Source organism: Macrobrachium nipponense, chromosome 26 (genome assembly GCF_015104395.2).
Source record: "Macrobrachium nipponense isolate FS-2020 chromosome 26, ASM1510439v2, whole genome shotgun sequence".
NCBI lineage: Eukaryota > Metazoa > Arthropoda > Malacostraca > Decapoda > Palaemonidae > Macrobrachium > Macrobrachium nipponense.
The window spans coordinates 31,679,402-31,706,632 of record NC_087215.1 but is presented as its reverse complement, the minus strand read 5'-3'; the positions used below and the strand labels follow the sequence as shown (position 1 = coordinate 31,706,632).

The 27,231-nt window shown below is 44.2% G+C and overlaps 1 protein-coding gene across 2 annotated transcripts in view; it reads left to right on the top strand.

Moving 5' to 3' along the window:
* Positions 1 to 27,231, top strand: part of LOC135200151 (broad-complex core protein isoforms 1/2/3/4/5-like) — a 162,014-nt gene that overhangs the window by 22,237 nt on the left and 112,546 nt on the right. For both annotated transcript variants that reach the window (XM_064228501.1, XM_064228500.1), the window contains exons 4-6: positions 13,556 to 13,685; positions 14,143 to 14,258; positions 14,389 to 14,553. In XM_064228501.1, the coding sequence (XP_064084571.1) occupies positions 13,556 to 13,685; positions 14,143 to 14,258; positions 14,389 to 14,553 (411 nt within the window). The remainder of the gene's footprint in view (positions 1 to 13,555; positions 13,686 to 14,142; positions 14,259 to 14,388; positions 14,554 to 27,231) is intronic.

The window sequence follows — 27,231 nt, the reverse complement described above, 5'->3', positions numbered from 1 at the left end:
TTTTATGCATCAGAATCATTTGTAAACTGAAATGAGTCGAGTATTGGAATAAATTTCACTATAGCAAAAATTGTCGTTTTCAAATTTGCTCTTCATTATGTCCTGATATTATTTTTAAAAAGATCTTAGGCTTCTGAAATGTAAGCTGGATGCTTGAGGATTTTTCTTTTTTGTAGGTTAATTGTTCTTTGCAGAATAAAAAATGGTAAATTTAAATCTTTAAAAATTAAAAGATATCAAGGAGCCAGATATTGATTTTAATAATTTTTAGTATTAATAGCAAGCCCTTTGCTGCAGAGTACTATTTTAACTGTTTATAAGATAACTTGAAACGCAACAATTTTGGGGATAACTTAACATACTTTTTTACTAAAATTGTTATTAGAATAGGAAAATGAAAGTTAAATTGAAGTGTATTTTTGGCAAGTAAAGAAAGCTAGTATATGCCAAAGCATAGTAAAAAAAATATTGGGCATGAACAGAATGTGTAACCTAATGAATATTTGTGAGTAAACCATTATACTGTATTTTTTAAGTAGTTATCTAAAGAAATGCCAGTTCCTCAAGTTGTTAATGGTGAATGCACATCAGGTAGTATTTTTGTGTCAATGTTTTTTTTCTGGGTGTCAGAGCATACAGTTATTAAATACAGGCAGTCCCTGGTTATCGGTGGACTCGGTTAATGGCGATCCGGTTTTATGACAATTGTCTAACGCCATAAAATCAGCGAATTATGGTGCCATAACGAGCCAGGTTTCGGTTATTGGCGCCATAATGTGCTGATAGTAATGTTATGGTGTTAACATACCTAACAGATGCGCCATTGACCAGTTATTGGCGCCATTAACTGAAACTTGGTGCAATAAGTGCCATAAGTGCTATAGATCACTGAGTTTTGGTTATTGACGGTTTTCACTTGTCAGCACCCTCGAGAATGGAACCCCCCCCCCCCCCCCCTCCCCCACTGGTAACCGAGGACTGCCTTGGAATTGTATTTAAGATTTTACATTAGCAACCCCCCTTCCCCTGTATTTGCAAGGGATGGGTACCACACACACACCCACCCTGGCTTGAATCGCTAAAATCCAGAAATACTTAAAACCCCTTTTTGAAAAAATCGTAGAACTGTTTATTTTGATAGTAAAAATAAAATAAATAAATAAAAATGCTTATACCTGAGTATTTAAATAGTGTCACACCTTGAGATATGAGTTTAATTCGTTCTGTAACCGAGCTCGTAAGTCAGTCTACTTGCATGTCAAACAAATTTCTCCAATTTAAAATAACAGAAATGATTTCATCCGTTCCAGCCCTGTGAAACATCCCCAAACCATCCTAAATTATGAAAAAAAGTCATGTTTTTAATTAAGAAACACATACAGATATTTTCCTACTTAAGATGGGGTTAGGTTAAAAAAAACCCATCTTTTGTTGGAAAATCGTATCGTGAATATGCCTGGCCTACATTAGGGTAATCAGTACCATCTTACGTATTGGGTAGCCTAGCCCACACTACTAGTATATTTTATACATATCAGTATAATAATTATTAATTTCAGGTAATTCTCTAGGTTTAATGCATATTGGCTTATGATAATTCAGTACAAAGAGAAATTGAATAAGATTAACAAGAGTTAGCCTTGTGTAGTACTATGATATATATACATATGAATACAGTAGCCATAGCCTCCAGTATACTCCTATACATATACGGTATAGTAATTTAATAATATAATAGCCAATTCTGAGGTTCAACCATTCTGACTATGGTAGTAGAAAAAAAAATTGACACGAAATGAGAATTGGACTTGGTCCGACATCAGTATAATTGAGCAATGTCAGGCTGCTGATGGCTATGTATTGATTATAAAATAAAAACATAATGAATATGTATCTTTTCCATGCGTCTTATAAAAAGTTACACATTACTTCACTGTATCCAATAATATTGTGTGTATTTTCATGTTATTGCATTATAAAATACTACTAACATGTAGTGGTCAATGTTTTGGTTTGGAAATCAGCTGATGTTGAATACGAGTTTATTTCGGCGTATTTAACTGAATTCTGAGCAAATTTTCATGCTTCTAGTTAGCATAAACGAATACGTATCTAGATACTTCACTTATACGAGACAAGGTCATTTTTCGTTATACGTGTTTTTAAGTCAAAATATGACTCGAATTAGTCTTGTTGTTGTGTACTAAATTATTTTTTATTTAACAGATTAAGGGGCATATTTGTGTAAAAACATTGATGTGATTCCATTTGCTATTTTCACTTGATTTCATTGTAATTGACCTTTACATTATCTGTTATCAGCATGAAAACAACAGTAAAATGTTTTCTTTCAAGCCCTGTAATTTTGATTAAAAGTTATTTACTCTCAATTTTAACTACTGTTATTTGATGGCATAAGTTTACGGGAGTTTTATCCTTGTTGCCGCTTGAACAGTTTTCTCAGTTCAGCTACAACTTGGTTTCAATTTAACAGTATATTTCCTTGCTGATCTTTGATCTATAGACAAATAAAGTTATTACATAAAATATATCAGTCCTATTCTACATAACATCAGTTTATAACATAACATACGGCAAAGTTTACTATCATACGACGGATTAAATATAAGCCAAAGGGATGTTTATATACAATTTGGTTGTACTTAGCAAAAAGTTGTTTCTTGTTCGGTTGTTCATGGCTTTACACATTTATGCAATGAGTATGTATAACATTAAAACAATACTTTCATCAATCTCTTTTGCTGTTTTTGAACTTATTTAACTAGAAGATGGGTTTGCTCTTGCCTGCCTTTTAAAATGTTAAGTAAATGTGACAAATAAGTGTCATTAAAAGTGCTGGATGTGTTGATGCTGGACCCGTACACAACTAGCACAGCCTCCCGAAGTGCAACTCAGTCACTCGTATCTCTGATTCCACTTGTATCTCGGACAAAAATATGGACCAAGTTGTAGCTCATATCTAAAAAAATTTGTATGTGGGCTGCTTGTATTCTCAAGGTACTATTACTGTACATGTTTATCACAAAAAGCACCATTAGTCACAAAAAATTATTTGAGAATACAGTAATTTATAATTGAATATTTCTCAGTGTAAAACACTGTGAATAGGGGAATTTTCCGTGAGTGGTTGGTATACATACGGTTCATAGAATAATCTGTGAATAGCCGGGGTCACGTACACTAATAAATTATTACATTTTTCCTGAGGTTTTTGTTGAATAACTATAATTATTTAAAATTGAACCTTGGATTTCATAAAGATATTCTTTATTGAATGCTTTAGCCCTGAATGATTGAAAGATTTAGAAAAGTTGCACTATGAATCAACTATATTAGGAGTGATTCATAGTGCAACTGTGAAGCTTTCCTGCTGTTACACATTTCAAACCTTTATACTGTCAGTTTCCGTTTCAGCACTGAATGACCCCATAGGTCCCAGTGCTTAGGTGTTGGCCTAAATTTTACATTCTGTTCTCTTTTACATAGCACGTTTTATTTTGGAATATATGTTCATTCCAGCGTGGGAGGACGTCTCTTTAAGAGATCCCAACGATGTGACATTTTAATTTTTTGTTTTATTCAAAAAAGAAAATTTAGATCCAGGAGAATGTAAGTTAGGTTGAGATGGTTCTGATGTGATGGGAGGGGTTGAAAAGAACAGGTTGTCAGAAAAGCATTAGATGATGTTATTGGAATTCATGGAAAAAAGGATAAATGAAAACTCAGACTTGGAAAAAGAGGATAAATGAAAACCCACACTTGATAGGAGCACAGGAATGAATGAAGAGAGTGGAGAAATCTATTTCATGTGTGAGTAGGTAAAAGGAGAAAGCTAATAAACTTCTGGTGATGATGAGTAAAGGTACACATGTTGGATTATATCATTGGTAGCTTTAATTTTGCAAAACAAAGTATGAACTTTTAGAGGAAATAAAGAAGTCAGCTAATGATTAAAATCCAGAAATGTTTGTGCACAGGTAAGCATTTATTGGGCAACACTGAAGCACAAGCATAATATTTTCTCAATCTTACTTTGTGAGCATGTATTACTATGAGATTCAGGGCTTCGTAACACTGTTTTTTCGCAATAACTTTTTATCTATGCATTTCATAAATATAAACGCTTATTCAGAATACATATTATATCTACACATAAATTTTGACTGTATTCTGCATTACGTAGGTTGAATAAATTTGAGGTACTTATAATGTAAAAGTGACTTTTTTTTTTAAGACGGGCCAAACTTACTCAGAGAAAAGGTTTCGAACGCATCGTTACGTAACTTATGACAGCATTTCTTCCCTCTTTCTCGATGGATGATTGGCTATACGTAATGAAGGCTATACCTCTGGCAACAATGACATACAAATTTAAATACAAGCAAAGCAGTACACCTTTATGAACTCTGGAACCTCTCCACTGATAATTGGTCATAATGACAACCAACAAAATATGTAAATAAATACAAAAACACTTCGATTATATTAGTCTAACTCCCAAAATAGGTTTTCCTAAGAAATACAGTCTACTTTATAGGTTATATCACAATCAGATTGACAAGATGTAGGGAATAGTTGGTAATTTTCAAAAACATAGTAGACAAGCTTGATTTGATAACTGCTATATCCAATGTCAAGCAATTTTAATTTATTGGCTACCTATTTACTGAAAAAAAATAGCGGGTACCGTATATTGGCTTAAAACCTTCACCAATAATTATCGTCAGAAGGATGACTTCTGAGGCTCCACCCACTTTCGCCTCGTTATAATTCAGGATAACACTGAAGGCTACCATGGCCATTGTTGGATTAGAAAATTGAACTTCTGGCTATAAAAACTAATTTCTCGACTAGTTTTAAGAAGTGCTAAATGATGCTCAAGGCGATCATTTAATTTCATGTATATTGACTGCTATACTGTTACGGCACTACTGCTACAGTAGTATTATTACGCTAGCACTGATACCCCACCCACATCTATGAATCGTTCCGCCATTCATAAAGTCTTTGGGCTTCAGAGCCGATGGGAGTTTCTGTGTGGTGGATGGGCGGGGCAACATTACGTCAAAAAGGTGTTTACCTTGCGTACGTAATGAATGTTTTTCGACTCTTGGCTCGTAATCATTGGCCATGGCGTCGGCTAGAACTATCGGGTTTAGGTTATTGATAATGCTGTCAAAATTTGTGTGTGGTTGTAAAATATACATATGTCAACTTTCAGCTACATCCGATGCTTTGACAAGGAGCAAAGTCCAAAAAACCGTGTTACGAGACGCCTGAATCTCATAGTAGTTTCATGGTGATGAGTATCACATTACTGCAAAAGCAGTAATCCTCTCTCATAATTGTAAGTTGTTCCGACACGGCATACAAACCTTCGGTCCTTTTACAATAGGAAGGTACTAGCGGCAGCTGGGATAGGTCGTAAGCTTTCGAACAAGGGGTTCGGTAGTTAACTGCTTGTCCGACAGGCGCGCGCTGCTGCGCGACTGGTAGGTAAACAAATCACTTTTGCTTTCGGCCTGCTGGCGTGTGGACGTGTATCATCGCTCTCTGCCCGCTTCATCGTCGTTTGCTTTCGCATGATTGTGTTTTTCTTTTTCTATTTATCTAGTGAAACTGAATTGTAAGTACAATCATTTCATTGAATTCAATTGTGAATTAAAGGATCTTGGTTTCACCACGCCCTCCGATACCCGAGTGCCGGGGGGGGGGGGGGGGGGGGGGGGGGGGGGGGGGGGGGGGGGGGACTGAAAAATGCGTAAGTGCGGGAATTCATTTTCCAAAAGAAATGATCCTCGTATTGTGTATGCTCGGTGCCGAGGCAGGAGCGCTCGCTCCGAGCGTAGATTGGGTTGGAAATGTGTAGATGAAAATCGTAAGTAAGTGCTCTTTTCATTTATATTTTTTTGACCTGTATGCCCGTTGCCGAACGAATGCGCTCGGCACGGAAACTTATTCAGTATGGAAGTGGAATCGCAAGTACAGTATTCTTTTTCATTTTCATATATTTTTTGATTGTAGCAATACTCATTTTGGATCAGTGTCCGAGCTTACCCGGAAATTGATCCTTCCCCCTTTTTATTTTGAATGAAGTGAAATCGCAAGTGCAGTTCTTTTTCATTTTCATTTTTTATTGAGATTGCATTGTTTACTGGGATCAATGTTTCCGCTATTCCCGGGAATTGATCCTTCCCCTTTTTATTTGTATGAAGTGAAATCGCAAGCGCAGTAGTCTTTTCATTTTCATATATTTTTTTTTTGATTGCATCAATTCATTATGGATCAAGGTGTTTCCAGAAACCCCCCTTGATCCATAAAGGTAAGGAATGGATCCTTTCACCCTTGCGCTCGGTACCGAGGGCGCAAATGCGCTCGATCCGAGCCCTTATTCATTGTGAAGTGAATCGTAATGCAAGATGCATTTTCATTTTATTCCTTATTATTGATTGCATCAATATTTATTTGGTTCAAGTTCCGCTCAGTCAGGGAATTGATCCTTATGCCCTTGCATTCGGGCCGATGGCACGATTGCTCTCGGGCTCTTATATTGTTGTTGGGTACATGGGTACTGTGCGGGGGGGGGGAACGAGAACCCCCCCCCCCACCCCCCCCCCCCCGCTCAGCTCCCACAGATGGCCCTTCCCTTGGGGGGGGGGGTGGGGGGGGGGAGGTTATCGGCGTTCTTCTCCTCGCCCGATCCGTCAGCGCGGGGGGAGGGCGCGCTCGGTGCCCGATGTACAATTGTATTAGGGGTCTTCCACTCGTTCGGAGAGGGCTCACCCCCCCCCGCGAGGGGACTTCCCCCCCACTAATCGCTACTACTGTTATTTCCGCAGGTGCTACTGCCACGAGGGTGGACCTTGGTGAGGTATGGGCGTCCTTCCATTTGCAGGGCGTGCTAGTGTCCAGGGGCTGCGGTTCTATGTCTGGGCCTACTGCGGTCACCCATGGAGTGGTGACCACGCAACCAGGTGACGACGTCCCTCCTCACCTGGTGTACTCGCCTCACGTGGTAACAGTCTTGCCTACAGCCGCTGTGAAGTGCCGTTCGCCATACCGAGAGGGGGGCGTGCCGCCGCCGCTCGTGGTTGCCGCGCTGCAGCGACCACACTTCCGCTGCCCTAGAGCTCGCCCCTGGACCTGCCGCCGGTACCAGGATGTTGCTGGCTGCTGCTCCACTTCCTGTGTTTCCGGTGCTGCCTGCCGTACCTGCCGATTCTGGGCTGACTGTCCATGCAGTTGCTACGCTGATGTCCCTGCCGTTGCTGCGCTGGCTGTCCCTTGCCGTTGCTGCATTGGCTGTCCCTACCGATGCTGTGCTGGCTGTGCCTGCTGTTCCTGAGATGCCCATACCTGCTGATGTCGTCCCTGTTCGTGGTGGTACTACCCCAGACTTTGGTCTGTCTGTACAGGTGCGTCCGAGCCCTGTGGCTTCGGCTACAGCAGCCCCGGCTCCGCCCTGGATAGCAGATCTTAGTCTGTCCTGAGGAAGCTGACGAAGAAGAGGAGGAAGGTGTCGTCGTCGTCGTCTTCATCTTCTTCATCGTCGTCGGCTGCCGCCTCTTCCCCTTCGACTTCTAAGGCTTCACAGCCGAGGAAGAAGAAGGTTGCCTCCTCCCTCCCTAAGAAGTCTCCCTCGGGAGCTTCTCGGGACCGTCTCACCTCGGTGGGACGGGAGGGTTCCTTCCGCTGGTCCTCCTGCTCCTTCGGGAGCGGGGCCCGTCTCTTCTTCCGCAAGGAAGAAGACTACGGGGACCAGAGGGGTACCGGCTAACACCGGTACTCCCTCGCCTGGTGTCAGTGGTTCTGCCACTGCATCAGGGTCCGTCTCGGCCTCTCGTGTCGCGGGAGGTACCGAGTGTACGGTTCGCCTACCAGCGACCGTGCAGCCAGGAACCAGACCTCTGAGTCCGCTCAGCGTCAGGTTCACGGCACGGGGCGGAACCAAGACTGGTGACAGCCGCTCATGCGACTCTCACCAGACCAGCTCTCACTCTCGCGGCGAACAGCTGGCTACCCGAGGACGTGACGGTCCACGACCGACCACGGACTGAGGCTGGGAAGAGGTCCTCCCGTTCGCCGGTGCCAGCCACGGCTGGAACCAGCGACGTGACGTGCCGTGAGGACAAGCACCGGTCTCACTGTGACAGTGGAGCCTGCAGGTCGCCTAACCGTCGCTCTCACAGAAAGCGACCGGGTACGGCAACCAGCACCAGCTCTTCTGACACTCGAGATCGGGGCCGCTGTGCTCAGTCCAGCCGTTTCTCCACAGCGAGACGGTTCGACCAGGCCTGCAGCTCGATCGCCACCGCGGGTTGACGATCGCCTGCAGCCCTCCAAGCCTGCTGGTTATGCCAGCGCAGCAAACGAGGGAGCGTCAGGTCTGCCTCTCCCGTACCTTCAACCCACCTCGGGTTACACCGGGAGGAGCGAGGTATTGAGGAGTGATCGTGAGGGGTGCGCCCCTCATGATCCACCACAACGCCCTACGTGCCAGGCACGGTTCTTGGACCGGCCAGGGCGTATGCGCAAGTGGATGGGGAAGACCGAGAGGGCTGTCGCTGTTCCCCCTTCTTAGGAGGAAGGTTCTCGGAATATGCTCTTGTTCGAAGGGCTAACAAGGTCCCACTCTGCAAGATGCTGTGACTTCCGAGATCCAGAGGAACTTTGCCGAGGTTACGGCGCTGATTCGTCAGCACAATGACCTCGGGGAAGGATCGCCGCTGCCCCACCAGCAGAGCCACGTCTCGGCTCGAGTCGTTTTTCGGGGCCCGAGAGGGAACCCAAATCGACGGTGCGGTCGGCCGCGATCGGAGCTTGCCGACTGTGTTGAAACCAGGTAGTCTCTCGTCTCCGGACAAGAAGGCTCTCTCAGTTCTGGACGGTCGAACAAGCTACTTCACCTACCTCTACTGCGACAGAGGCGTTTATACGTGTCTTCGGACACCGTATTTAAATACCCCTTCGGTCCTCCTGAGGTTTCGACCTCGACGAGGACTGGAATGAGTCGGAGCGGTATCGGCTCTCTACTGTCAGGTGTCGATCAGCCCCACCCAGACGACGTTCACAGTGGCGGCAGACACTTACCTACAGTATGAGTTCGTAACCCTCCTCGGGAAAAACGTTTTCTCCTGACGATACGTTTTCCCAGGCTCTGAGAGGCCATCGCCGTAAGGCGATGGCTGCTCCTTTTCTTCTCCAACTGCTAGATCCGCTGGGAAGGCGAGCCAGTATCCAATTCCTCCCCATTCCCTCTCTCCTTACAGCTACGAGGGAAAGGGGAGGGATCCTACAGAGATTTCTCTGTAAGATCCCACGTTAGGGGCTGCGCTACCGGGGGGACCTTCGGGTCCTACCTGACGTAAGCCCCGGTCATTGAGGAGGGATCCTGCCCTTTCTCCGATTTCTACGGGAACCGAGAGGACCACCAGCCGATATCGTCTGACGAATTCGGTGTGGGGTTTCGCAGAGTGCTTAGAATTCTACGGAATTTCTAGCGCACTCAGAGTGTTCGAGTTTTTTACGATCTCCAAACACTCAGGCGAGACCACGGTCCAAAGTGAGCGAGAATCCCCGATAATTGTTACACGATAATCGGGAACCTCGCTTATGCTCGAATTCCTGTAATTTCTAGCATTTGAAGAAGACCGCTGCTGAAAGAAGAGTATCTCACAGTAGGGCGCTTAACCTGGAATAGAGAAGAACGGACGGGAACTTCCAGTTTGGCTTGAACTATCGTCTTCGGTATTCTGTTCACCATTGAAGCTTTCCTTTGGGAAAGACTTCTCCTTCACTCTCTTGAATAAGAGAACGAAGGCGGTCGATCTCCAATCCTATTCTCATTCCTCGAGGGGAAAAGAATTTAGGGTGGAGGTCGTGGTACAGAACCTACAAATATACTACGTATATTACCCTCGCGACATGATTCTTTAACAGTTGAATTGTCCGTGGGGTAGGCGCATACCGTAGTTAACTCTACGGTTTGTGACCGAGACGAATTGTATCTTTAATTGAACTGCAACTCGGGGTTGCCTGCAACCTCCCAGCAGTTATCAGTTTCGATTTTAGATTACTTGGTATTGTCATGACAACACCAAATCAGCTTTTGTATTTACCGAAATCCGTTTCGGTTAAATATAATTGCTCGAGCGTATTCTTTATGCTCGATGGTTCTAGCCGAACGCATTCCTTCGTGGAATAATGGATTACCATGGCAACGTTCAGGATGACGAGTCACCGAGAGCTACTGCGTATTGAACTGCCTGATAGCGGCTCAGTATCAGCTAGGTCTCTGAGATGCACGGTCGGTTACGTCTCTCTCTCCCCTGGTTGGATTGACTACCGAACCGTATCTCTGCCCAACAATCATGGACTTAGGTCTCTGATTAACGGGGATTCTCGCAATAATGAAGGACCATCTACTGCTGTGACGCTCGATTTCATCGCCTTCGACATTGCGAGAGAATTTTCAACAGAGATATCTCTTAGACTCTGTCATCTTTCTGTTTACCGCACGGTAACAGAAGTCTGTACTAGTCAACCGCTGCATCGCACTGCGATAATGCGAATGATTTTTGCAGACATCTGAGTTTGTCTTCAAAATATCTCGTATTCGTAGGTGTGCAATTTTCATTGCTCGCCCCGAATTAACAGGATATGTCAGAAGACATCGCTACTCTCCGACCTGACAGCTCTACTTCCAAATGTTCAGCCCATGAGAAGCAGTTCTTCAGGCAGTAGTTCCCTGTCTTCATTACTGGAAGCGCTCCGCTTTTATTGCAACTACGATCCTCACCGGACAGCAATCAATAGCGGTTAGCGTTCTCAGTCTTTGTAGCACAGGTTCAGAATCTTGAGAATCCTTCTCTCGGTCAGCTGTGAAGACGTAGGTTGCATTTTCTGTACACCTTCGTCTTCAACGTCACATAGTGTTGTTTCTCCTTACCCGAGAATCAACTATACTATGAGATATCTTGCCATCAAGGACCTCGGTCTCTAGAAGGCAATTGACTTTCGCCTGTTGGGCACATGCCTTAAGAGAGTCATCACCTTGCCTTCTGGCATCGGTGACGAACAAATTATTTGTTTAGTCTCTTGGCATAACCCTGTTAAGGCGAAGGTCACGTGACTTGCTCGGGTGCTTGGACAACTTGCCTCCTACCGAACGCAGTCAGTAGGCAGCTGTCAGAGCGCCCAAGTCTGTTACGAACTTCGCTGTGGACTTAGTTCGGTTGTTCCATAACAATCTTTTCTTCGTCCTTAACGGCTTGTCACAGTACCCTACCATCGACACCAACATTGAGTGTCGGTGTCCTATCCACTACCGAGAACAACAACTTCGCTGCAGACGGATAGACCAGTATGGGTACAGGACATCACCGAAGTCGAGAAGAGGGATAGGTCATACGACAATTCCCTTCTTTTCCTCTGAGGTAATTGGCATGAACTTTGCCTGCGAAGTCCAAGCATCCAGGGTGATGGGGATTCGTGACGCTCGATTTCGTACCGAATTCGTAGCGAAGACTCTGAACCCTTCGGTTCCTGACGATCGGTTAGAGTCCTTCACAGTCCCCCTCCCTAATGGACTTCACCGCCTTCGATGCGAAGGAGATGCTGCTTTGTCCTGTGAAAGCGCGACCGCGCTTTCTGAAGAAACTCGACATCCCAGGCGGAGTGTTGAAGACTCTTCGTCAGCACCAAGATGACCTAGAAGTACACTCCCTCGAGTTACACAAGAACTTTTCTCCGTGGCGCAGGGCTGAAGGCAGGGGTCTGGTACAACCAGACCACTGGCACCTCCTTCTACCTTTTGGATATTGCCCACAGGTCCTTGGATCGTTTTCCTTAGGACCCGTGGTGGCTGCTCAACACGTTGTGTAGCTAACCCAGGACCCCTAGCAGGCTGAACAGCATCGAGTCCTGGTGTGACTGTAAGAATAGATAAGTGAATGAGAGAGTGACTGGCTTCTCTTCCTATCTTTTTCTACCCCTCTACCTGTGGGTAGAGGGATACGGTCATCACCTTGCTGGATAAGGACGAGATGCGGTGAGCTACTCGACAGAGCCCCACAATCCATCTACCCTTTCACTAGGGATGGGAGCGAATATCCACCACTTCCCCTCCACCAAGGGGGGGGAAGTGGATGCCAACAAGAGACAAACCATAACGTTGTTGCCTCTTGCAAATAGGAACTTGTTCTTGTTTGCTGGTACGAAGAGATACGCTTGCCTCTCTCTTAGTACTTGGTCCAGAGGTCTGACCATTGATCCTGCGGTGCACACCCCGATCAATCGGACAGAGGCTTGGATCCCTCCCTCGCTCTTACGACCAGGGAGGCTTCCAAGGTTGGGCGAACACCAGTCTGTTCACAAAAGACTCAGATTCCACCCACCAAGAAGTGAGTCTTCCTATTGTAAAAGGACCGAAGGTTTGTATGCCGTGTCGGAACAAATGACAATTTGTCCAAAATTGCATTTTTCCTAACTATACAAACCTGAGGTCCTTTTACACATAGCCCCACCTCATGCCACCCCTCACTCTGCAGTTTTTGCTTGGGCCAAAAGCAAAAGTGATTTGTTTACCTACCAGTCGCGGCGCGCGCGCCTGTCGGACAAGCAGTTAACTACCGAACCCCTTGTTCGAAAGCTTACGACCTATCCAGCTGCCGCTAGTACCTTCTATTGTAAAAGGACCTCAGGTTTGTATAGTTAGGAAAAATGCAATTTTGGACAAATTGTCATTTTTCATCATGTACTAAGAATGTGTAGAATTTTATAAATAGTTATATAGATATGAAACCAGTAATATTTGTTGTTAGACTTTTACTATGGTTGATCTCTGAGATAATACTATGGTGGTCCCATACTTTACATTTGTGTGATATGTGGTTTAAAAGTTTTTGTAGGTCCTCATCTGAAGTCCACTATTTTCCTAAACTTTCATAAGTTTGGATCTGGCTTTCCTGTATATATACAGCATACAGGCAGTCCCCAGTTATGGGGGGGGGGGGGGGGGGGGGGTGGGGGGGGGGGGGCGGAAATTACCGTTCTCGGCCGTGTTGCTTGATAAGCAAAAACTGTCATTACTGAAACTGCAATTTATGGCATTAATGGTGCCTCCGTAGGTATGTTATGGCACCATAACTGTATTATCGGCACCTTATGGTGCCAATAACTGAAACTTGCCCATTATGGTGCCATAAATCGCCAATTTTTTTTAGCTAGACAAGTCCTATAAAACCAGATCACCATTAACCGAGTCAGCTGATAACCAGGAGGCTGCTTGTTCTGTAATTGTTGGATAGGTTGTTAAAGTAACAGATTACATTGACACTTCCTACAACTAACCTGGGATAGTTTGTTTGTTTCATATCCTTTGAATATGGCTAAATTAAGTTGGAGGTCATTTAAACTTGAAGAAATGAAATTCAAAAATATCTAATTATGTACTACATTACTAATCAGCTTTTGTTGTTCTTTCCTTTAGCTTTTGACTGAAGTATCCCCTTTCCTTTATTCTTCTCCATAACAGATAGTATCCGATGAACCAGTAGTTAAAACGGAAATTTTAGACGAGCCAAAAGAAGAGGACGAGAGTAATGACAATTTATTGAATTCTGATAGCAGCCTCGCATATGACCCCCTCACCTCTGGCATGCAAGGTAAGAACTGATGTTATTGTGTAACTGGGGTGGTAAAGACACCAGGTACTGTAGTCAACCTTCCTCTGCTGTGTTATCAAAGGTTCCCTCTGCTCTGTTCTTATAGATACCTTTGATTTTACCTGTTGGCTGTATTTGTGTCATGTAACTGCTGCATGGGATTTTATCCTTCCCTCCTGAGGGAAAGATAAAATTCTGATCTTGACATTTCTTCCCTCCATTGCTCTCTTGTCAGCCATTGTTGTCCTCTCCCAAATTTCCATGACTCTCCCTGCTACCACTAGTTAACTTCATTAATACTAAATTTCAATGACCAGTTCAACCTTACACTAAGAAATAACTTTTGCAAATAAAATGCTCTGGATTTGTAACTTACACTCTCAGTTTGATTTTTAAATGAAATCCTGACCTGCAAGGAAACTATCCTCTTGCAAATAATATTGATTTTGATTTACAGGTGAGGGGGTTAGTGAGGGAGGGCAGGGATTTGATCACCAAATCCTAACGTCTCAGCCACAAACAATGGAAGAACTAGTCGCACAAGCCATGCCAGGGACCTCTGGCATGCAGGGGGTAAGCTATGCTGGTTTTTAAATCACGATATATTACACTGGAAACCTCCAGTATACTGTATTTGATTTTACTATACTACTTCGTTATTCAAGTAGGTAACAGATGCTGATGGCATTCTGATCTTTTCAAGGATTCCCTTGTTGGCTGGGGAGGGAATCAGGCAGGGGGAGGTGGAGGAGGAGGAGGCAGTGGTAGCGACCTCTCCCGATTCCCCCTCGATGCATTCCAAGTGGATGACTCCCAAGGGGGTTCTCAGGGCTCCGGGGGACCACAGCAGCAACAACAGCAGCCGATGGTGAGTGTTATGATCCGAGTTTTCCTTGCCAGTGGAAATTGCACAGTCCATAGATGGAATTCTGTTATTGGAAGGAATTCCCATCACTATTAAATGGGGTTATTTGTGGTTCAGTTGTGGATGTGTTCCATTTTCAAAGATTACATTACTGTATAAATTACTTTAAAATATTTTTTTCAATGTTTTTCATAGCCTATAGTAAGCTGTAGGCACATTAACATTTGTTGTGGATTTCATGTAATTCTATGGCAGTTCTTGCCTTTGAAAAGTCCTTATACTATATTTATATATTAAGATATATGATTGTTGAAAGTCTGGTCAATAATTGATAGATAAGGGGCTATGAATTTTTACTCTGAACTCCCCAACCCCTTAAAAAATTAATGTTCTACAGAGTAACACCTGACAAGGTAGTTCATCTTAGTTTATTCTGTAACCATCACTAATCTTGTTTTCACTGGTGGAGCAATCACTAATAGTTATATTTTTAATAACTTCTGAAACTCATGGGGAAGATTTTTCAAAGGCTTGTAAGTATCACTCCAGAATCTTTTACTGAATTGAAGACCATAGCAGTAACTTGGATGCCGAGGCTCAGACATCTAGTCCTCTCTTCATTTAATTTGAGGTTTTCTGTTTCCATTTAATATTTGTAAAATCACTTTTTATTTGCAGTCACTCAGATCAGTATCTATGCTCAGTTCTGTTTAATATCCTCTCAATCATCTCTAATGTTTTACAGTGTCTCATTCATTGCATGATTCATGTCAGGCTTATGAAATTCGTGCAATGTATGCCTTTTTTAAACCATAGAGTTACAATTCCTTGTTCTGTGTTTTGCCACACATTTGCTATGTAATGGATGTTTAGGCATTTCTGTTCTATGTGGTAATGTGATATCTCCTACTAAATATGACCACCACTATAGCTTCATATTATGATTCTTGAAATAAGTTTATAACAACTGGATCACATTTCATTATATAATTCCTAGCATTCCCAGCAGCAAGTATTCATTTTTTGAAATCAGGTTGCTTATGATATCTTCCTTTGATTTTTCACTTAGTGTATTACATATCATAATCATGAGAGAAAGGTTCCTCATATGTTTGATAGATATGTTCTCCTCATTACTGGTCTTATCTGCAAATCTTGTCAGCAACTTAAATATTTCCCAAAGTCTTTATTTTTTTTTTTTTTATTAAAACTAAGCTCATCTACCAACAAAGCAGTCAACAGATTTGTCTTAGAACTTTTCTTCCTCATCTTGGCCACATCAGTATACAGGGAATTAGGTGTGTCAGGGTTGAAACCTCTCCTGTCTTATCAAGAACCTTCTCTTTGTTCCGACACGGCATACAAACCTTCGGTCCTTTTACAATAGGAAGGTACTAGCGGCAGCTGGATAGGTCGTAAGCTTTCGAACAAGGGGTTCGGTAGTTAACTCTCTTGTCCGACAGGCGCGCGCGTGCGCGACTGGGAGGTAAACAAACCACTTTTGCTTTCGGCCTGCTGGCGTGTAGACGTGTATCGTCGCTCTCTGCCCGCTTCATCGTCGTGCTTTCGCATGGTTGTGTTTTTTCTTTTCTATTTATCTAGTGAAACTGAATTGTAAGTACAATCATTTCATATTTATTTCCATTGAATTCAATTGCGAATTAAAGGATCTTGGTTTCTCCACGCCCTCCGATTACCCGCCAGTGCCGGGTCTGAAGGGCGTAAGTGCGGGAATTCATTTTCCCTTGCAAATGATCCTCGTATTGTGTATGCTCGGTGCCGAGGGCGGGAGCGCTCGCTCCGAGCTTATATTTTGGTTGGAAATGTGTAGATGAAAATCGTAAGTAAGTGCCCTTTTCATTTATATTTTTTTTTGACCTGTATGCTCGTTGCCGAGCGAATGCGCTCGGCACGAAAACTTATTCTGTATGGAAGTGGAATCGCAAGTACAGTATTCTTTTTCATTTTCATATATTTATTTTGATTGTAGCAATACTCATTTTGGATCAGTTTCCGATCTTACCCGGAAATTGATCCTTTCCCCTTTTTATTTGAATGAAGTGAAATCGCAAGTGCAGTTCTTTTTCATTTTCATATTTTATTGAGATTGCATTATTTACTTGGATCAATGTTTCCGCTATTTCCCGGGAATTGATCCTTCCCTTTTTGTTTTGTATGAAGTGAAATCGCAAGCGCCAGTATTTTTTCTTTTCATTTTTATATAATATTTGATTGCATCAATTCATTATGGATCAAGGTTTCCGTTCATAATCGGGAATGGATCCTTTTACCCTTGCGATCGGTACCGAGGGCGCGAATGCGCTCTGATCCGAGCCCTTATTCATTGTGAAGTGAATCGTAATGCAAGATTCTTTTTCATTTTATTCCTTTTATTATTGATTGCATCAATATTTATTTGGTTCAAGTTCCGCTCAGTCAGGGAATTGATCCTTATGCCCTTGCATTCGGGCCGAGGGCACGATTGCTCTCGGGCTCTTATTATTATTGTTGGGTACATGGGTGCTGTGCGGGGGTGGAAACGAGAACCCCCCCCCCACCCCCCCCCCCCCCCCCCCCCCCCCCCCGCTCACTCCCACAGATGGCCCTTCCCCTTCGGGGGGGTGGGAGGTTATCTGGGTTCTTCTCCTCGCCCGATCCGTCGAGCGCGGGGAGGGCGCTCGGTGCCCGATGTACAATTGTATTCGGGGTCTTCCACTCGTTCGGTGTGGGGCTCACCCCCCCGCGCGAGGGGACTTCCCCCCCACTAATCACTACTACTGTTATTTCCGCAGGTGCTACTGCCACGAGGGTGGACCTTGATGAGGTATGGGCGTCCTTCGATTTGCAGGGCGTGGCTAGTGTCCAGGGGCTGCGGTTCTATATGTCTGGGCCTACTGCGGTCACCCATGGAGTGGTGACCACGCTCCAGGTGACGACGTCCCTCCTCACCTGGTGTACTCGCCTCACGTGGTAACAGTCTTGCCTACAGCCGCTGTGAAGTGCCGTTCGCCGTACCGAGAGGGGGGCGTGCCGCCGCCGCTCGTGGTTGCCGCGACCACACTTCCGCTGCCCTAGAGCTCGCCCCTGGACCTGCCGCCGGTACCAGGATGTTGCTGGCTGCTGCTCCAACTTCCCTGTGTTTCCGGTGCTGCCTGCCGTACCTGCCGATTCTGGGCTGACTGTCCCCATGCATTGCTGCGCTGGCTGTCCCTGCCGTTGCTGCGCTGGCTGGCCCTGCCGTTGCTGCGCTGCTGTCCCTACCGATGCTGTGCTGGTTGTGCCTGCTGTTCCTGAGAGGCCCATACCTGCTGACGTCGTCCCTGTTCGTGGTGGTACTACCCCAGACTATGGTCTGTCTGTACAGGTGCGTCCGGGCCCTGTGGCTTCGGCTACAGCAGCCCCGGCTCCGCCCATGGGATGGCAGATCTTACGTCTGTCCTGAGGAAGCTGACGAAGAAGAGAGGAAGGTGTCGTCGTCGTCGTCTTCATCTTCTTCATCGTCGTCGGCTGCCGCCTCTTTCCCCTTCCCTGACTTCTAAGGCTTCACGAGCCGGAAGAAGAAGGTTGCCTCCTCCCTCCTAAGAAGCTCCCTCGGGAGCTTCTCGGGACCTGTCTCCACCTCGGTGGGACGGAGGGTTGGGCCTTCCGCTGGTCCTCCTGCTCCTTCGGGAGCGGGGCCCGTCTCTTCTTCCGCAAGGAAGAAGACTCGTGGGGACCAGAGGGGTACCGGCTAACACCGGTATTCCTTCCTCGCCTGGTGTCAGTGGTTCTGCCACTGCATCAGGGTCCCCCTCTCGCCTCTCGTTCGTCCGGGAGGTACCGAGTGTACGGTCGCCTACCAGCGACCGTGCAGCCAGGATCCAGACCTCTGAGCTCGCTCAGCGTCAGGTTCACGGCACGGGGCGGAAAAGACTGGTGACAAGCCGCGTCACGCGACTCTCACCAGACCAGCTCTCGCTCTCGCGGCGACCAGCTGGCTACCCGGGGATGTGACGGTCCATGACGGCCACGGGCTGAGGCTGGGAAAAGTCCTCCTCCCGTTCGCCGGTGCCAGCCACGGCTGTAACCAGCGACGTGACGTGCCGTGAGGACAAGCACCGGTCTCACTGTGACAGTGGAGCCTGCAGGTCGCCTGACCGTCGCTCTCACAGAGAGCGATCGGGTACGGCAACCAGCACCAGCTCTTATGACACTCGAGATCGGGGCCGCTGTGCTCAGTCCAGCCGTTCTCCACAGCGAGACGGTTCGACCAGGCCTGCAGCTCGATCGCCACCACGGGTTGACGATCGCCTGCAGCCCTCCAAGCCTGCTGGTTCTGCCAGAGCGAGGGAAGGGGAGCGTCAGGTCTGCCTCTCCCGTACCTTCAACCTCCTCGGGTTACACCGGGAGGAGCTAGGTATTGAGGAGTGATCGTGAGGGGTGCGCCCCTCATGATCCCAAACCTGACGACGCCCTACGTGCCAGGCCACGGTTATCTTGGACCGGCCAGGACGTATGCGCAAGTGGATGGAGAAGACCGAGAGGGCTGTCGCTGTTCCCCCTTCTTAGGAGGAAGGTTCTCGGAATATGCTCTTGTTCGAAGGGCTTAACGGTCCCACTCTGCAAGATGCTGTGACTTCCGAGATCCAGAGGAACTTTGCCGAGGTTATGGCGCTGATTCGTCAGCACAACGACCTCGGGGAAGGATCGCCGCTCCCACCAGCAGAGCCACGTCTCCGGACAAGAAGGCTCTCTCAGTTCTGGCTGGTCGAACAAGCTACTTCACCTCCTCTACTGCGACAGAGGCGTTTTCTACGTGTCTTCGGACACCGTATTTGAATACCCCTTCGGTCCTCCTGAGAGGTTTCGACCTCGACGAGGACTGGAATGAGTCGGAGGACGGTATCGGCTCTCTCCTGTCAGGTGTCGATCAGCCCCACCCAGACGACGTTCACAGTGGCGGCAGACCCTTACCTACAGTATGAGTTCGTAACCCTCCTCGGGAAAACGTTTTCTCCTGACGATACGTTTTCCCAGGCTCTGAGAGGCCATCGCCGTAAGGCGATGGCTGCTCCTTTTCCTTCTCCAACTGCTAGTTCCGCTGGGAAGGCGAGCCAGTATCCAATTCCTCCCCCATTCCCTCTCTCCTTACGGCTACGAGGGAAAGGGGAGGGATCCTACAGAGATTTCTCTGTAAGATCCCACGTTAGGGGCTGCGCTACCGGGGGGACCTTCGGGTCCTACCTGACGTAAGCCCCGGTCGTTGAGGAGGGATCCTGCCCCTTTATCGATTTCTACGGGAATCGAGAGGACCACCAGCCGATATCGTTTGACGAATTCGGTGGGGGGTTTCGCAGAGTGCTTAGAATTCTACGGAATTTCTAGCGCACTCAGAGTGTTCGAGTTTTTTACGATCTCCAAACACTTAGGCGAGACCACGGTCCAAAGTGAGCGAGAATCCCCGATAATTGTTACACGATAATCGGGAACCTCGCTTACTGCTCGAATTCCTGTAATTTCTAGCTTTGGAATACGACTGCTGCTGAAAGAAGAGTATCTCACGTAGGCCGATTACCCTAGGAATAGAGAAGAACGGACGGGAACTTCCAGTTTGGCTTGAACTATCGTCTTCGGTATTCTGTTCACCATTGAAGCTTTCCTTTGGGAAAGACTTCTCCTTCACTCTCTTGACTAGAGAACGAAGGCGGTCGATCTCCAATCCTTATTCTCATTCCTCGAGAGGAAAAGAATTTAGGATGGAGGTCGTGGTACAGAACCTACAAATATACTACGTATATTACCCTCGCGACATGATTCTTTTAAACAGTTGAATTGTCCGGGGGGTAGGCACATACCGTAGTTAACTCTACGGTTTGTGACCGAGACGAATTGTATCTTAATTGAACTGCAATTCGGGGTTGCCTGCAACCTCCCAGCAGTTATCAGTTTCGATTTTAGATACTTGGTATTGTCACGACAACACCAAATCAGCTTTTGTATTTACCGAATCCGTTTCGTTTAAATATAATTGCTCAAGCGCATTCTTTATGCTCGATGGTTCTAGCCGAACGCATTCCTTCGTGGAATAATGGATTACCTGCAACTCAGGATGACGAGTCACCGAAGCTACTGCGTATTGAACTGCCTGATAGCAGCTCAGTATCAGCTAGGTCTCGGAGTTGCACGGTCATTACGTCTCTCTCTCCCCTGGTTTGATTGACTACCGACCCGTATCTCTGCCCAACAATCATGGACTTAGGTCTCCTGATTAACGGGGATTCTCGCAATAATGAAGGACCATCTACGGCTGTGACGCTCGATTTCATCGCCTTCGACATTGCGAGAATTTTCAACAGAGATATCTCTTGGACACTCTCATCTTTCTGTTTACCGCACGGTAACAGAAGTCTGTACTAGTCTTCCGCTGCATCGCACAGCGATAATGCGAATGATTTTTGCAGACATCTGAGTTTGTCTTCAAAATATCTCGTATTCGTAGGTGTGCAATTATTCATTGCTCGCCCGAATTAAACAGATATGTCAGAAGACATCGCCTACTCTCCGACCTGACAGCTCTACTTCCAAAATGTTCAGCCCATGAGAAGCAGTTCTTCAGGCAGTATTTCCCTGTCTTCATTACTGAAAAGCGCTCCGCTTTTATTGCAACTACGATCCTCACCGGACAGCAATGAATAGCGGTTAGCGTTCTCAGTCTTTGTAGCACAGGTTCAGAATCTTGAGAATCCTTCTCTCGGTTCAGCCGTGAAGACGTAGGTTGCTTTTTCTGTACACCTTCGTCTTCAACGACACATAGTGTTGTTTCTCCTTAGCTGAGAATCAACTATACTATGAGATATCTTGCCATCAGGGACCTCGGTCACTAGAAGGCAATTGACTTTCGCCTGTTGGGCACATGCCTTAAGAGAATCATCACCTCGCCTTCTGGCATCGGTGACGAACTAATTATTTGTTTATTCTCTTGGCATAACCCTTTTAAGGCGAAGGTCACGTGACTTGCTCGGGTGCTTGGACAACTTGCCTCCTACCGAACGCAGTCAGTCGGCAGCTGTCAGAGCGCCCAAGTCTGTTACGAACTTCGCTGTGGACTTAGTTCGGTTGTTCCATAACAGTCTTTTCTTCGTCCTAACGGCTCGTCACAGTACCCATACCATCGACACCCACCATTGAGTGTCGGTGTCCTATCCACTACCGAGAAGAACTTCACTGCATGGGATAGGAGAATGTGAGACACTTCGCTGCAGACGAATAGACCAGTATGGGTACAGGACATCACCGAAGTCGAGAAGAAGGGATAGGTCATGCGACTATTCCCTTCTTTTCCTCTGAGGTAATTGCATGACTTTTCCTGCGAAGTCAAGCATCCAGGGGATGGGGATTCGTGACGCTCGATTTCGTACCGACTTCGTAGCGAAGACTCAGAACCCTTGGTTCCTGACCGATCGGTTAGAGTCCTTCACAATCCCCTCCCTAATGGACTTTCACCGCCTTCGATGCGAAGGAGATGCTGCTTTGTCCTGTGAAAGCGCTTGACCGCGCTTTCTGAAGAAACTCGACATCCCAGGCTGAGTGTTGAAGACTCTTCGTCAGCACCAAGATGACCTAGAAGTACACTCCCTCGAGTTACACAAGAACTTCTCCGTGGCGCAGGTACTGAAGGCAGGGGTCTGGTACAACCAGACCACTGGCACCTCCTTCTACCTTTTGGATATTGCCCACAGGTCCTTGGATCGTTTTCCTTGGGACCCGTGGTGGCTGCTCAACACGTTGTGTAGCTAACCCAGACCCTAGCAGGCTGAACAGCATCGAGTCCTGGTGTGACTGTAAGAATAGATAAGTGAATGAGAGTGACTGGCTTCTCTTCCTATCTTTTTCTCCCCCTCTACCTGTGGGTAGAGGGATACGGTCATCACCTTGCTGGATAAGGACGAGATGCCGGTGAGCTACTCGACAGAGCCCCATCCTATCCCTTTCACTAGGGATGGGAGCGAATATCCACCACTTCCTCCTACAAGGGGGGGAAGTGGATGCCAACAAGAGACAAACCATAACTTTATGTTGCCTCTTGCAAATAGGAACTTGTTCTTGTTTGCTGGTACGAAGAGATACGCTTGCCTCTCTCTTAGTACTTGGTCCAGAGGTCTGACCATTGATCTGCGGTGCACACCCCGATCAATCGGACAGAGGCTTGGATCCTCCCTCGCTCTTACGACCAGGGAGGCATCCAAGGTTGGGCGAACACCAGTCTGTTCACAAAAGACTCAGATTCCTCCCACCAAGAATGAGTCTTCCTATTGTAAAAGGACCGATGGTTTGTATGCCGTGTCGGAACAAATGACAATTTGTCCAAAATTGCATTTTTCCTAACTATACAAACCTGAGGTCCTTTTACACATAGTCCACCTCATGCCACCCCTCACTCTGCAGTTTTTGCTTGGGCCAAAAGCAAAAGTGATTTGTTTACCTCCCAGTCGCGCGCGCGCGCCTGTCGGACAAGCAGTTAACTACCGAACCCCTTGTTCGAAAGCTTACGACCTATCCAGCTGCCGCTAGTACCTTCCTATTGTAAAATGACCTCAGGTTTGTATAGTTAGGAAAAATGCAATTTTGGACAAATTGTCATTTCACTTCATCCAATCTTTAGAGAAGTATGATCATCTCTGCCCTAGTGTAAGCCCCCCCACTTATCTTTCAGTTTCTGACTCATATTTTAAATGATCTTTGACCACTTTCCAGTCATTAACATGCTTATTGCAGATTAATTTACCTTTTAGGTTTTCATTTTTCTCCTTATCAAGCCTAGCTCATTTCTGAATACAGGTAGTGTTCGAGTTATGATAATTCATCTTATGATAATCCAATTTTACGATGGGGTTAGCAATTAATACGACAATATTTTGAAAATATTGTAAAATTTCACTCGGAATGGGTGCAGCCCAGCAGCGTACAACCAGACAGTAAGAGAGACAGATCAAATTATAATAGCCTAACTTTATCCCATCTTCTAGTTAAATAAGTTAAAAAAAACAGCAAAAGAGAATTACTATGAAAGTTTTGCTTTAATGTTATACTCGTTTGGTAAATGCGTACAACCATGAACAACTGAATGAGAAACAACGTTTTGCTTAGTACAAAGTACAACTGAATTGGATAACAACATCCATTTGGTTTGTATTTCAACCATCGTACAATAGTAAACAATTACCGCAGTTATGTTATAAATGATGTTATTTTTAGGTAATAACTTTGTTTGCTATAGTAGATCAAATATCAGCAAGGAAACATACTGTTAAATTTAAACAAAGTTGTAGCTGAAGCTGAGAACACTTTTCGAGCTGCTAATGACTGTTATTGTGCATCTGTAACAAAGATAAAACTCCCGTAAATTTATCTGATCAAACACAACCGAAGATGACGTTGAGAGAGAATCATTTCAATCAAAACTTGAGAGAGAATCATTTCATCAAAACTTCAGGTCGTGAAAGAATACAGTTTACTACTGCTGTTTTCACGCCAATAAAAGATAAATAACGTAATGGTAAAGCTCGTATTACGAAGAAATCAAGTGAAAATAGTGAACGGAATCACATAATTTTCCTTTCAAGAAAAAAATAATTTAGTTCCCGAGACGCATTAAATTCATATTTCGACTTGAAATTATCACTTCTTATAATGAAAAGATGACCTCGCCTCATATAAGTAAAGTATCTAGATATTCTTTTATGCTAACTAGAAGCAAAGCAATTTCTTCCAAATTGAGTTAAATATGATGAAATAAACTCGTATTTGCCATCAGCCGATTTCCAAACCAAAACATTGACCGCTCTGTTAGTATTTTATGATACAATATGTAATATGAGAATACATACAATATAATAGGGTAGAGTAATGTATAATTTTTAAAAGGTTCACGGAAAAGATGCATATTCGTTATGTTTTTATTCCATAATTATATGTAGGCGTCAGTAGCCTGATAGGTATCGCTCAATTATGCCGACATCGTTCCGAATCTAAGTCTTATTTACTGTGGTATCGACCATCGTATATGCTAGGCTAACTTGTTAATGTTATTCAATTTCTCTTAGTACTGAATTATCATGAGCCAATATGCATTGAACCTAGAGAATTAGCTGAAATTGATAATTACTATGCCGTACTATATGTATAAGTATATACTGTGTAGTGTAGGGTACGCTACCCTATATGTAAAGATGGTACCAATTACTCTAATGTAGGCTAGGCTATATTCGAGGTGTGATTTTTTCGACATACGATGGGTGTTTCGGAACCCAACTCCATCGTAAGCAGGAGAATACCTGTAGCCAAACAGTGTCATTTCCTCTCCTTGGTTGTATTTCATGAAAATCAATTATTCATCATGGGGCAATTTTTTTTATCATATTTAGTTAGCCTTAGCCATTAAAAAGTGAGTGTAGAATTACCCAACTGTCTCCAAGCACTGTTTGTGTGGCACTTGATGTGGATACAAATAGCAAACTGACTGCCACCACTACTTGGTGCTACCTGATACATATCAGGAGTAATTCATGCAAGAATGTTCAAATACTATAATTTTAATATGCCTGATAGAGGGTAAGTATTGTATGTACAGACATACGAAAATATTATGCCTTCAAATGAATTCATATTGTGCTGTTTAATGTTTGTAAAGATCATTAATCATCTGCAAAACAATTAGATATCCTCTGTATTCCTGTGGATACACATACTTGTACTCTCTAGTCAGCTGTTTCATAATACATTGTTTGCAATCACCAGGAAGACACATGTATATATGCAGATGTACCATGGGGAAAATGAAAAGAGTATAAATCTTGAATGGTTTTGTCTTGAGTATTTCTAAGACATCTTCAAGAGAATAAATCAAATAACATTCAAATTAATAGTGAGGTGAAGCTTGTGACTTTTGATATGGTATCATTATTCACAAGGGTATCTATTTGAGATCTGCTAGAATTTCTATGTGATACCTTTGAGAGTAGACAGTTGGATACATAAGTTCGATGTAATAGAATTGATTAAAATACATGTCAAGGAATGTAATTTTAAATTGAATGGGAATTTTTGCTTTGTAAAATTTTGCTATGGCTATAAGTAACCCTTATTCTCCAGTATTAAGCAATTTATATATGGAATTTTTGAAAGCATAATGAATAAAATCATGCCATGCAATGAAATTTGTTACAAAATGTAGACTATATGTATTTGGCAAAGCAATGAAATGTTTTGAAACAGAGCAATGTACAACCCAAAATATATATACTGAAAATAATATTAGTTGAGAAATGTAAAAACTTGATCCATTTATTTCAAAATAAAGTGTAAAATGTATTGATTTTTTGGAATGTAATTTTCATGGGCCTAGAGCAAGGGCATAAACCCACCTGCAATGATAAAGATTTGTAAATTGAATACTGTCCTCTTATGCTACTGAGGTTGCTGCTACTCCCTCTTTTTCCACTTACCAGGTATGAATGTATGTATATATACAGGCTGTCTCTGGTTATGTGTGGGGGGGTGGGTGTGTCTGTTCTTGGCGGGGTGCAGTCCACGATAACAGATTTGCCTCCTTTTCCATTCCTTTTTGGGGATACCCAGCTGAGATTATATCTCCTCTTTGTCCTATACCTATTTTCATTCTTGGGTTAGATAAATATGAAACTGAACCTGAGTGAGTTGCTGTTTCAGCCAGTCAGGCTTAAATCATTTTCTTTTTCTAGCTTTGTCTATAAATTATACAGTGCTAATTTATTTTTCAATGCATAACATCCCCCTCAATTGCAAACAGACATGTGCATATGTGACTCGGTTTAGATGTTGATCAAGGTCTTTGCTGCAATGGTGTCTTGACTTTTCAATACATTTCTGTTCAATGTTCACTTCCCTCATGGAAGTTAAGTTTCCATAATTTGACCCCACTGTAACTGAACGTTTAAAGAGCTAAATCTGCAGGGCTACACCTGAGAGAATATAAGTGTGATGCCAGTGATCTTGATATTGATGTTTTATTATATCTGGTAAAATGTATTTTTAAAAGTTAAGAAGTAAATTGGGTTGTCAGCTTGTTGAACGTTTCGAATAGTCATCCACAAATTCATTCAACGCATCCATCTTACTTAGGGGTTTTTCTTGCAACAGTATCTAATGTATTTAATGAATAATTGATTTTGATTATGATGAAGGTTTTTCATAGCAGTTGTGCAATTTCCATTGGAAAATGTGTTTCAGGGACACTTTTTACTTTATCAGTAGCATTATAAGCAAGGTTAGGCTGTGATGAAGGTAAGGTGCTTGTAGACTACTTGATTTATTTTTATATTGTCTCTCATGTCTCATGATACATTTGTAGCCTTTCATCTCATTCTTTCAACACTCATCGTATTTGCTTTACACTTTCACTGCCTTCAGACAGTTATTTCTATCAAAACTTATCTATCTTAAGGTTCATGGAGGAATGTCAATTGTTTCAAATGAAAAGTTTGATGGTGCTTTTTTTTAGAATCTTGATCTTTTTGGTTCATTAAATTTTTGTTAGCAACATTACTATTTGGAAGGATAATCTGAAAATCTAGCGTGAGATAATTTTTTGCACAGGAAAATTATCAAAGCTCTCGTTTCCTTTCATTTTAATCTAGATAAATTTAAAGGACAGGATGATTCAGG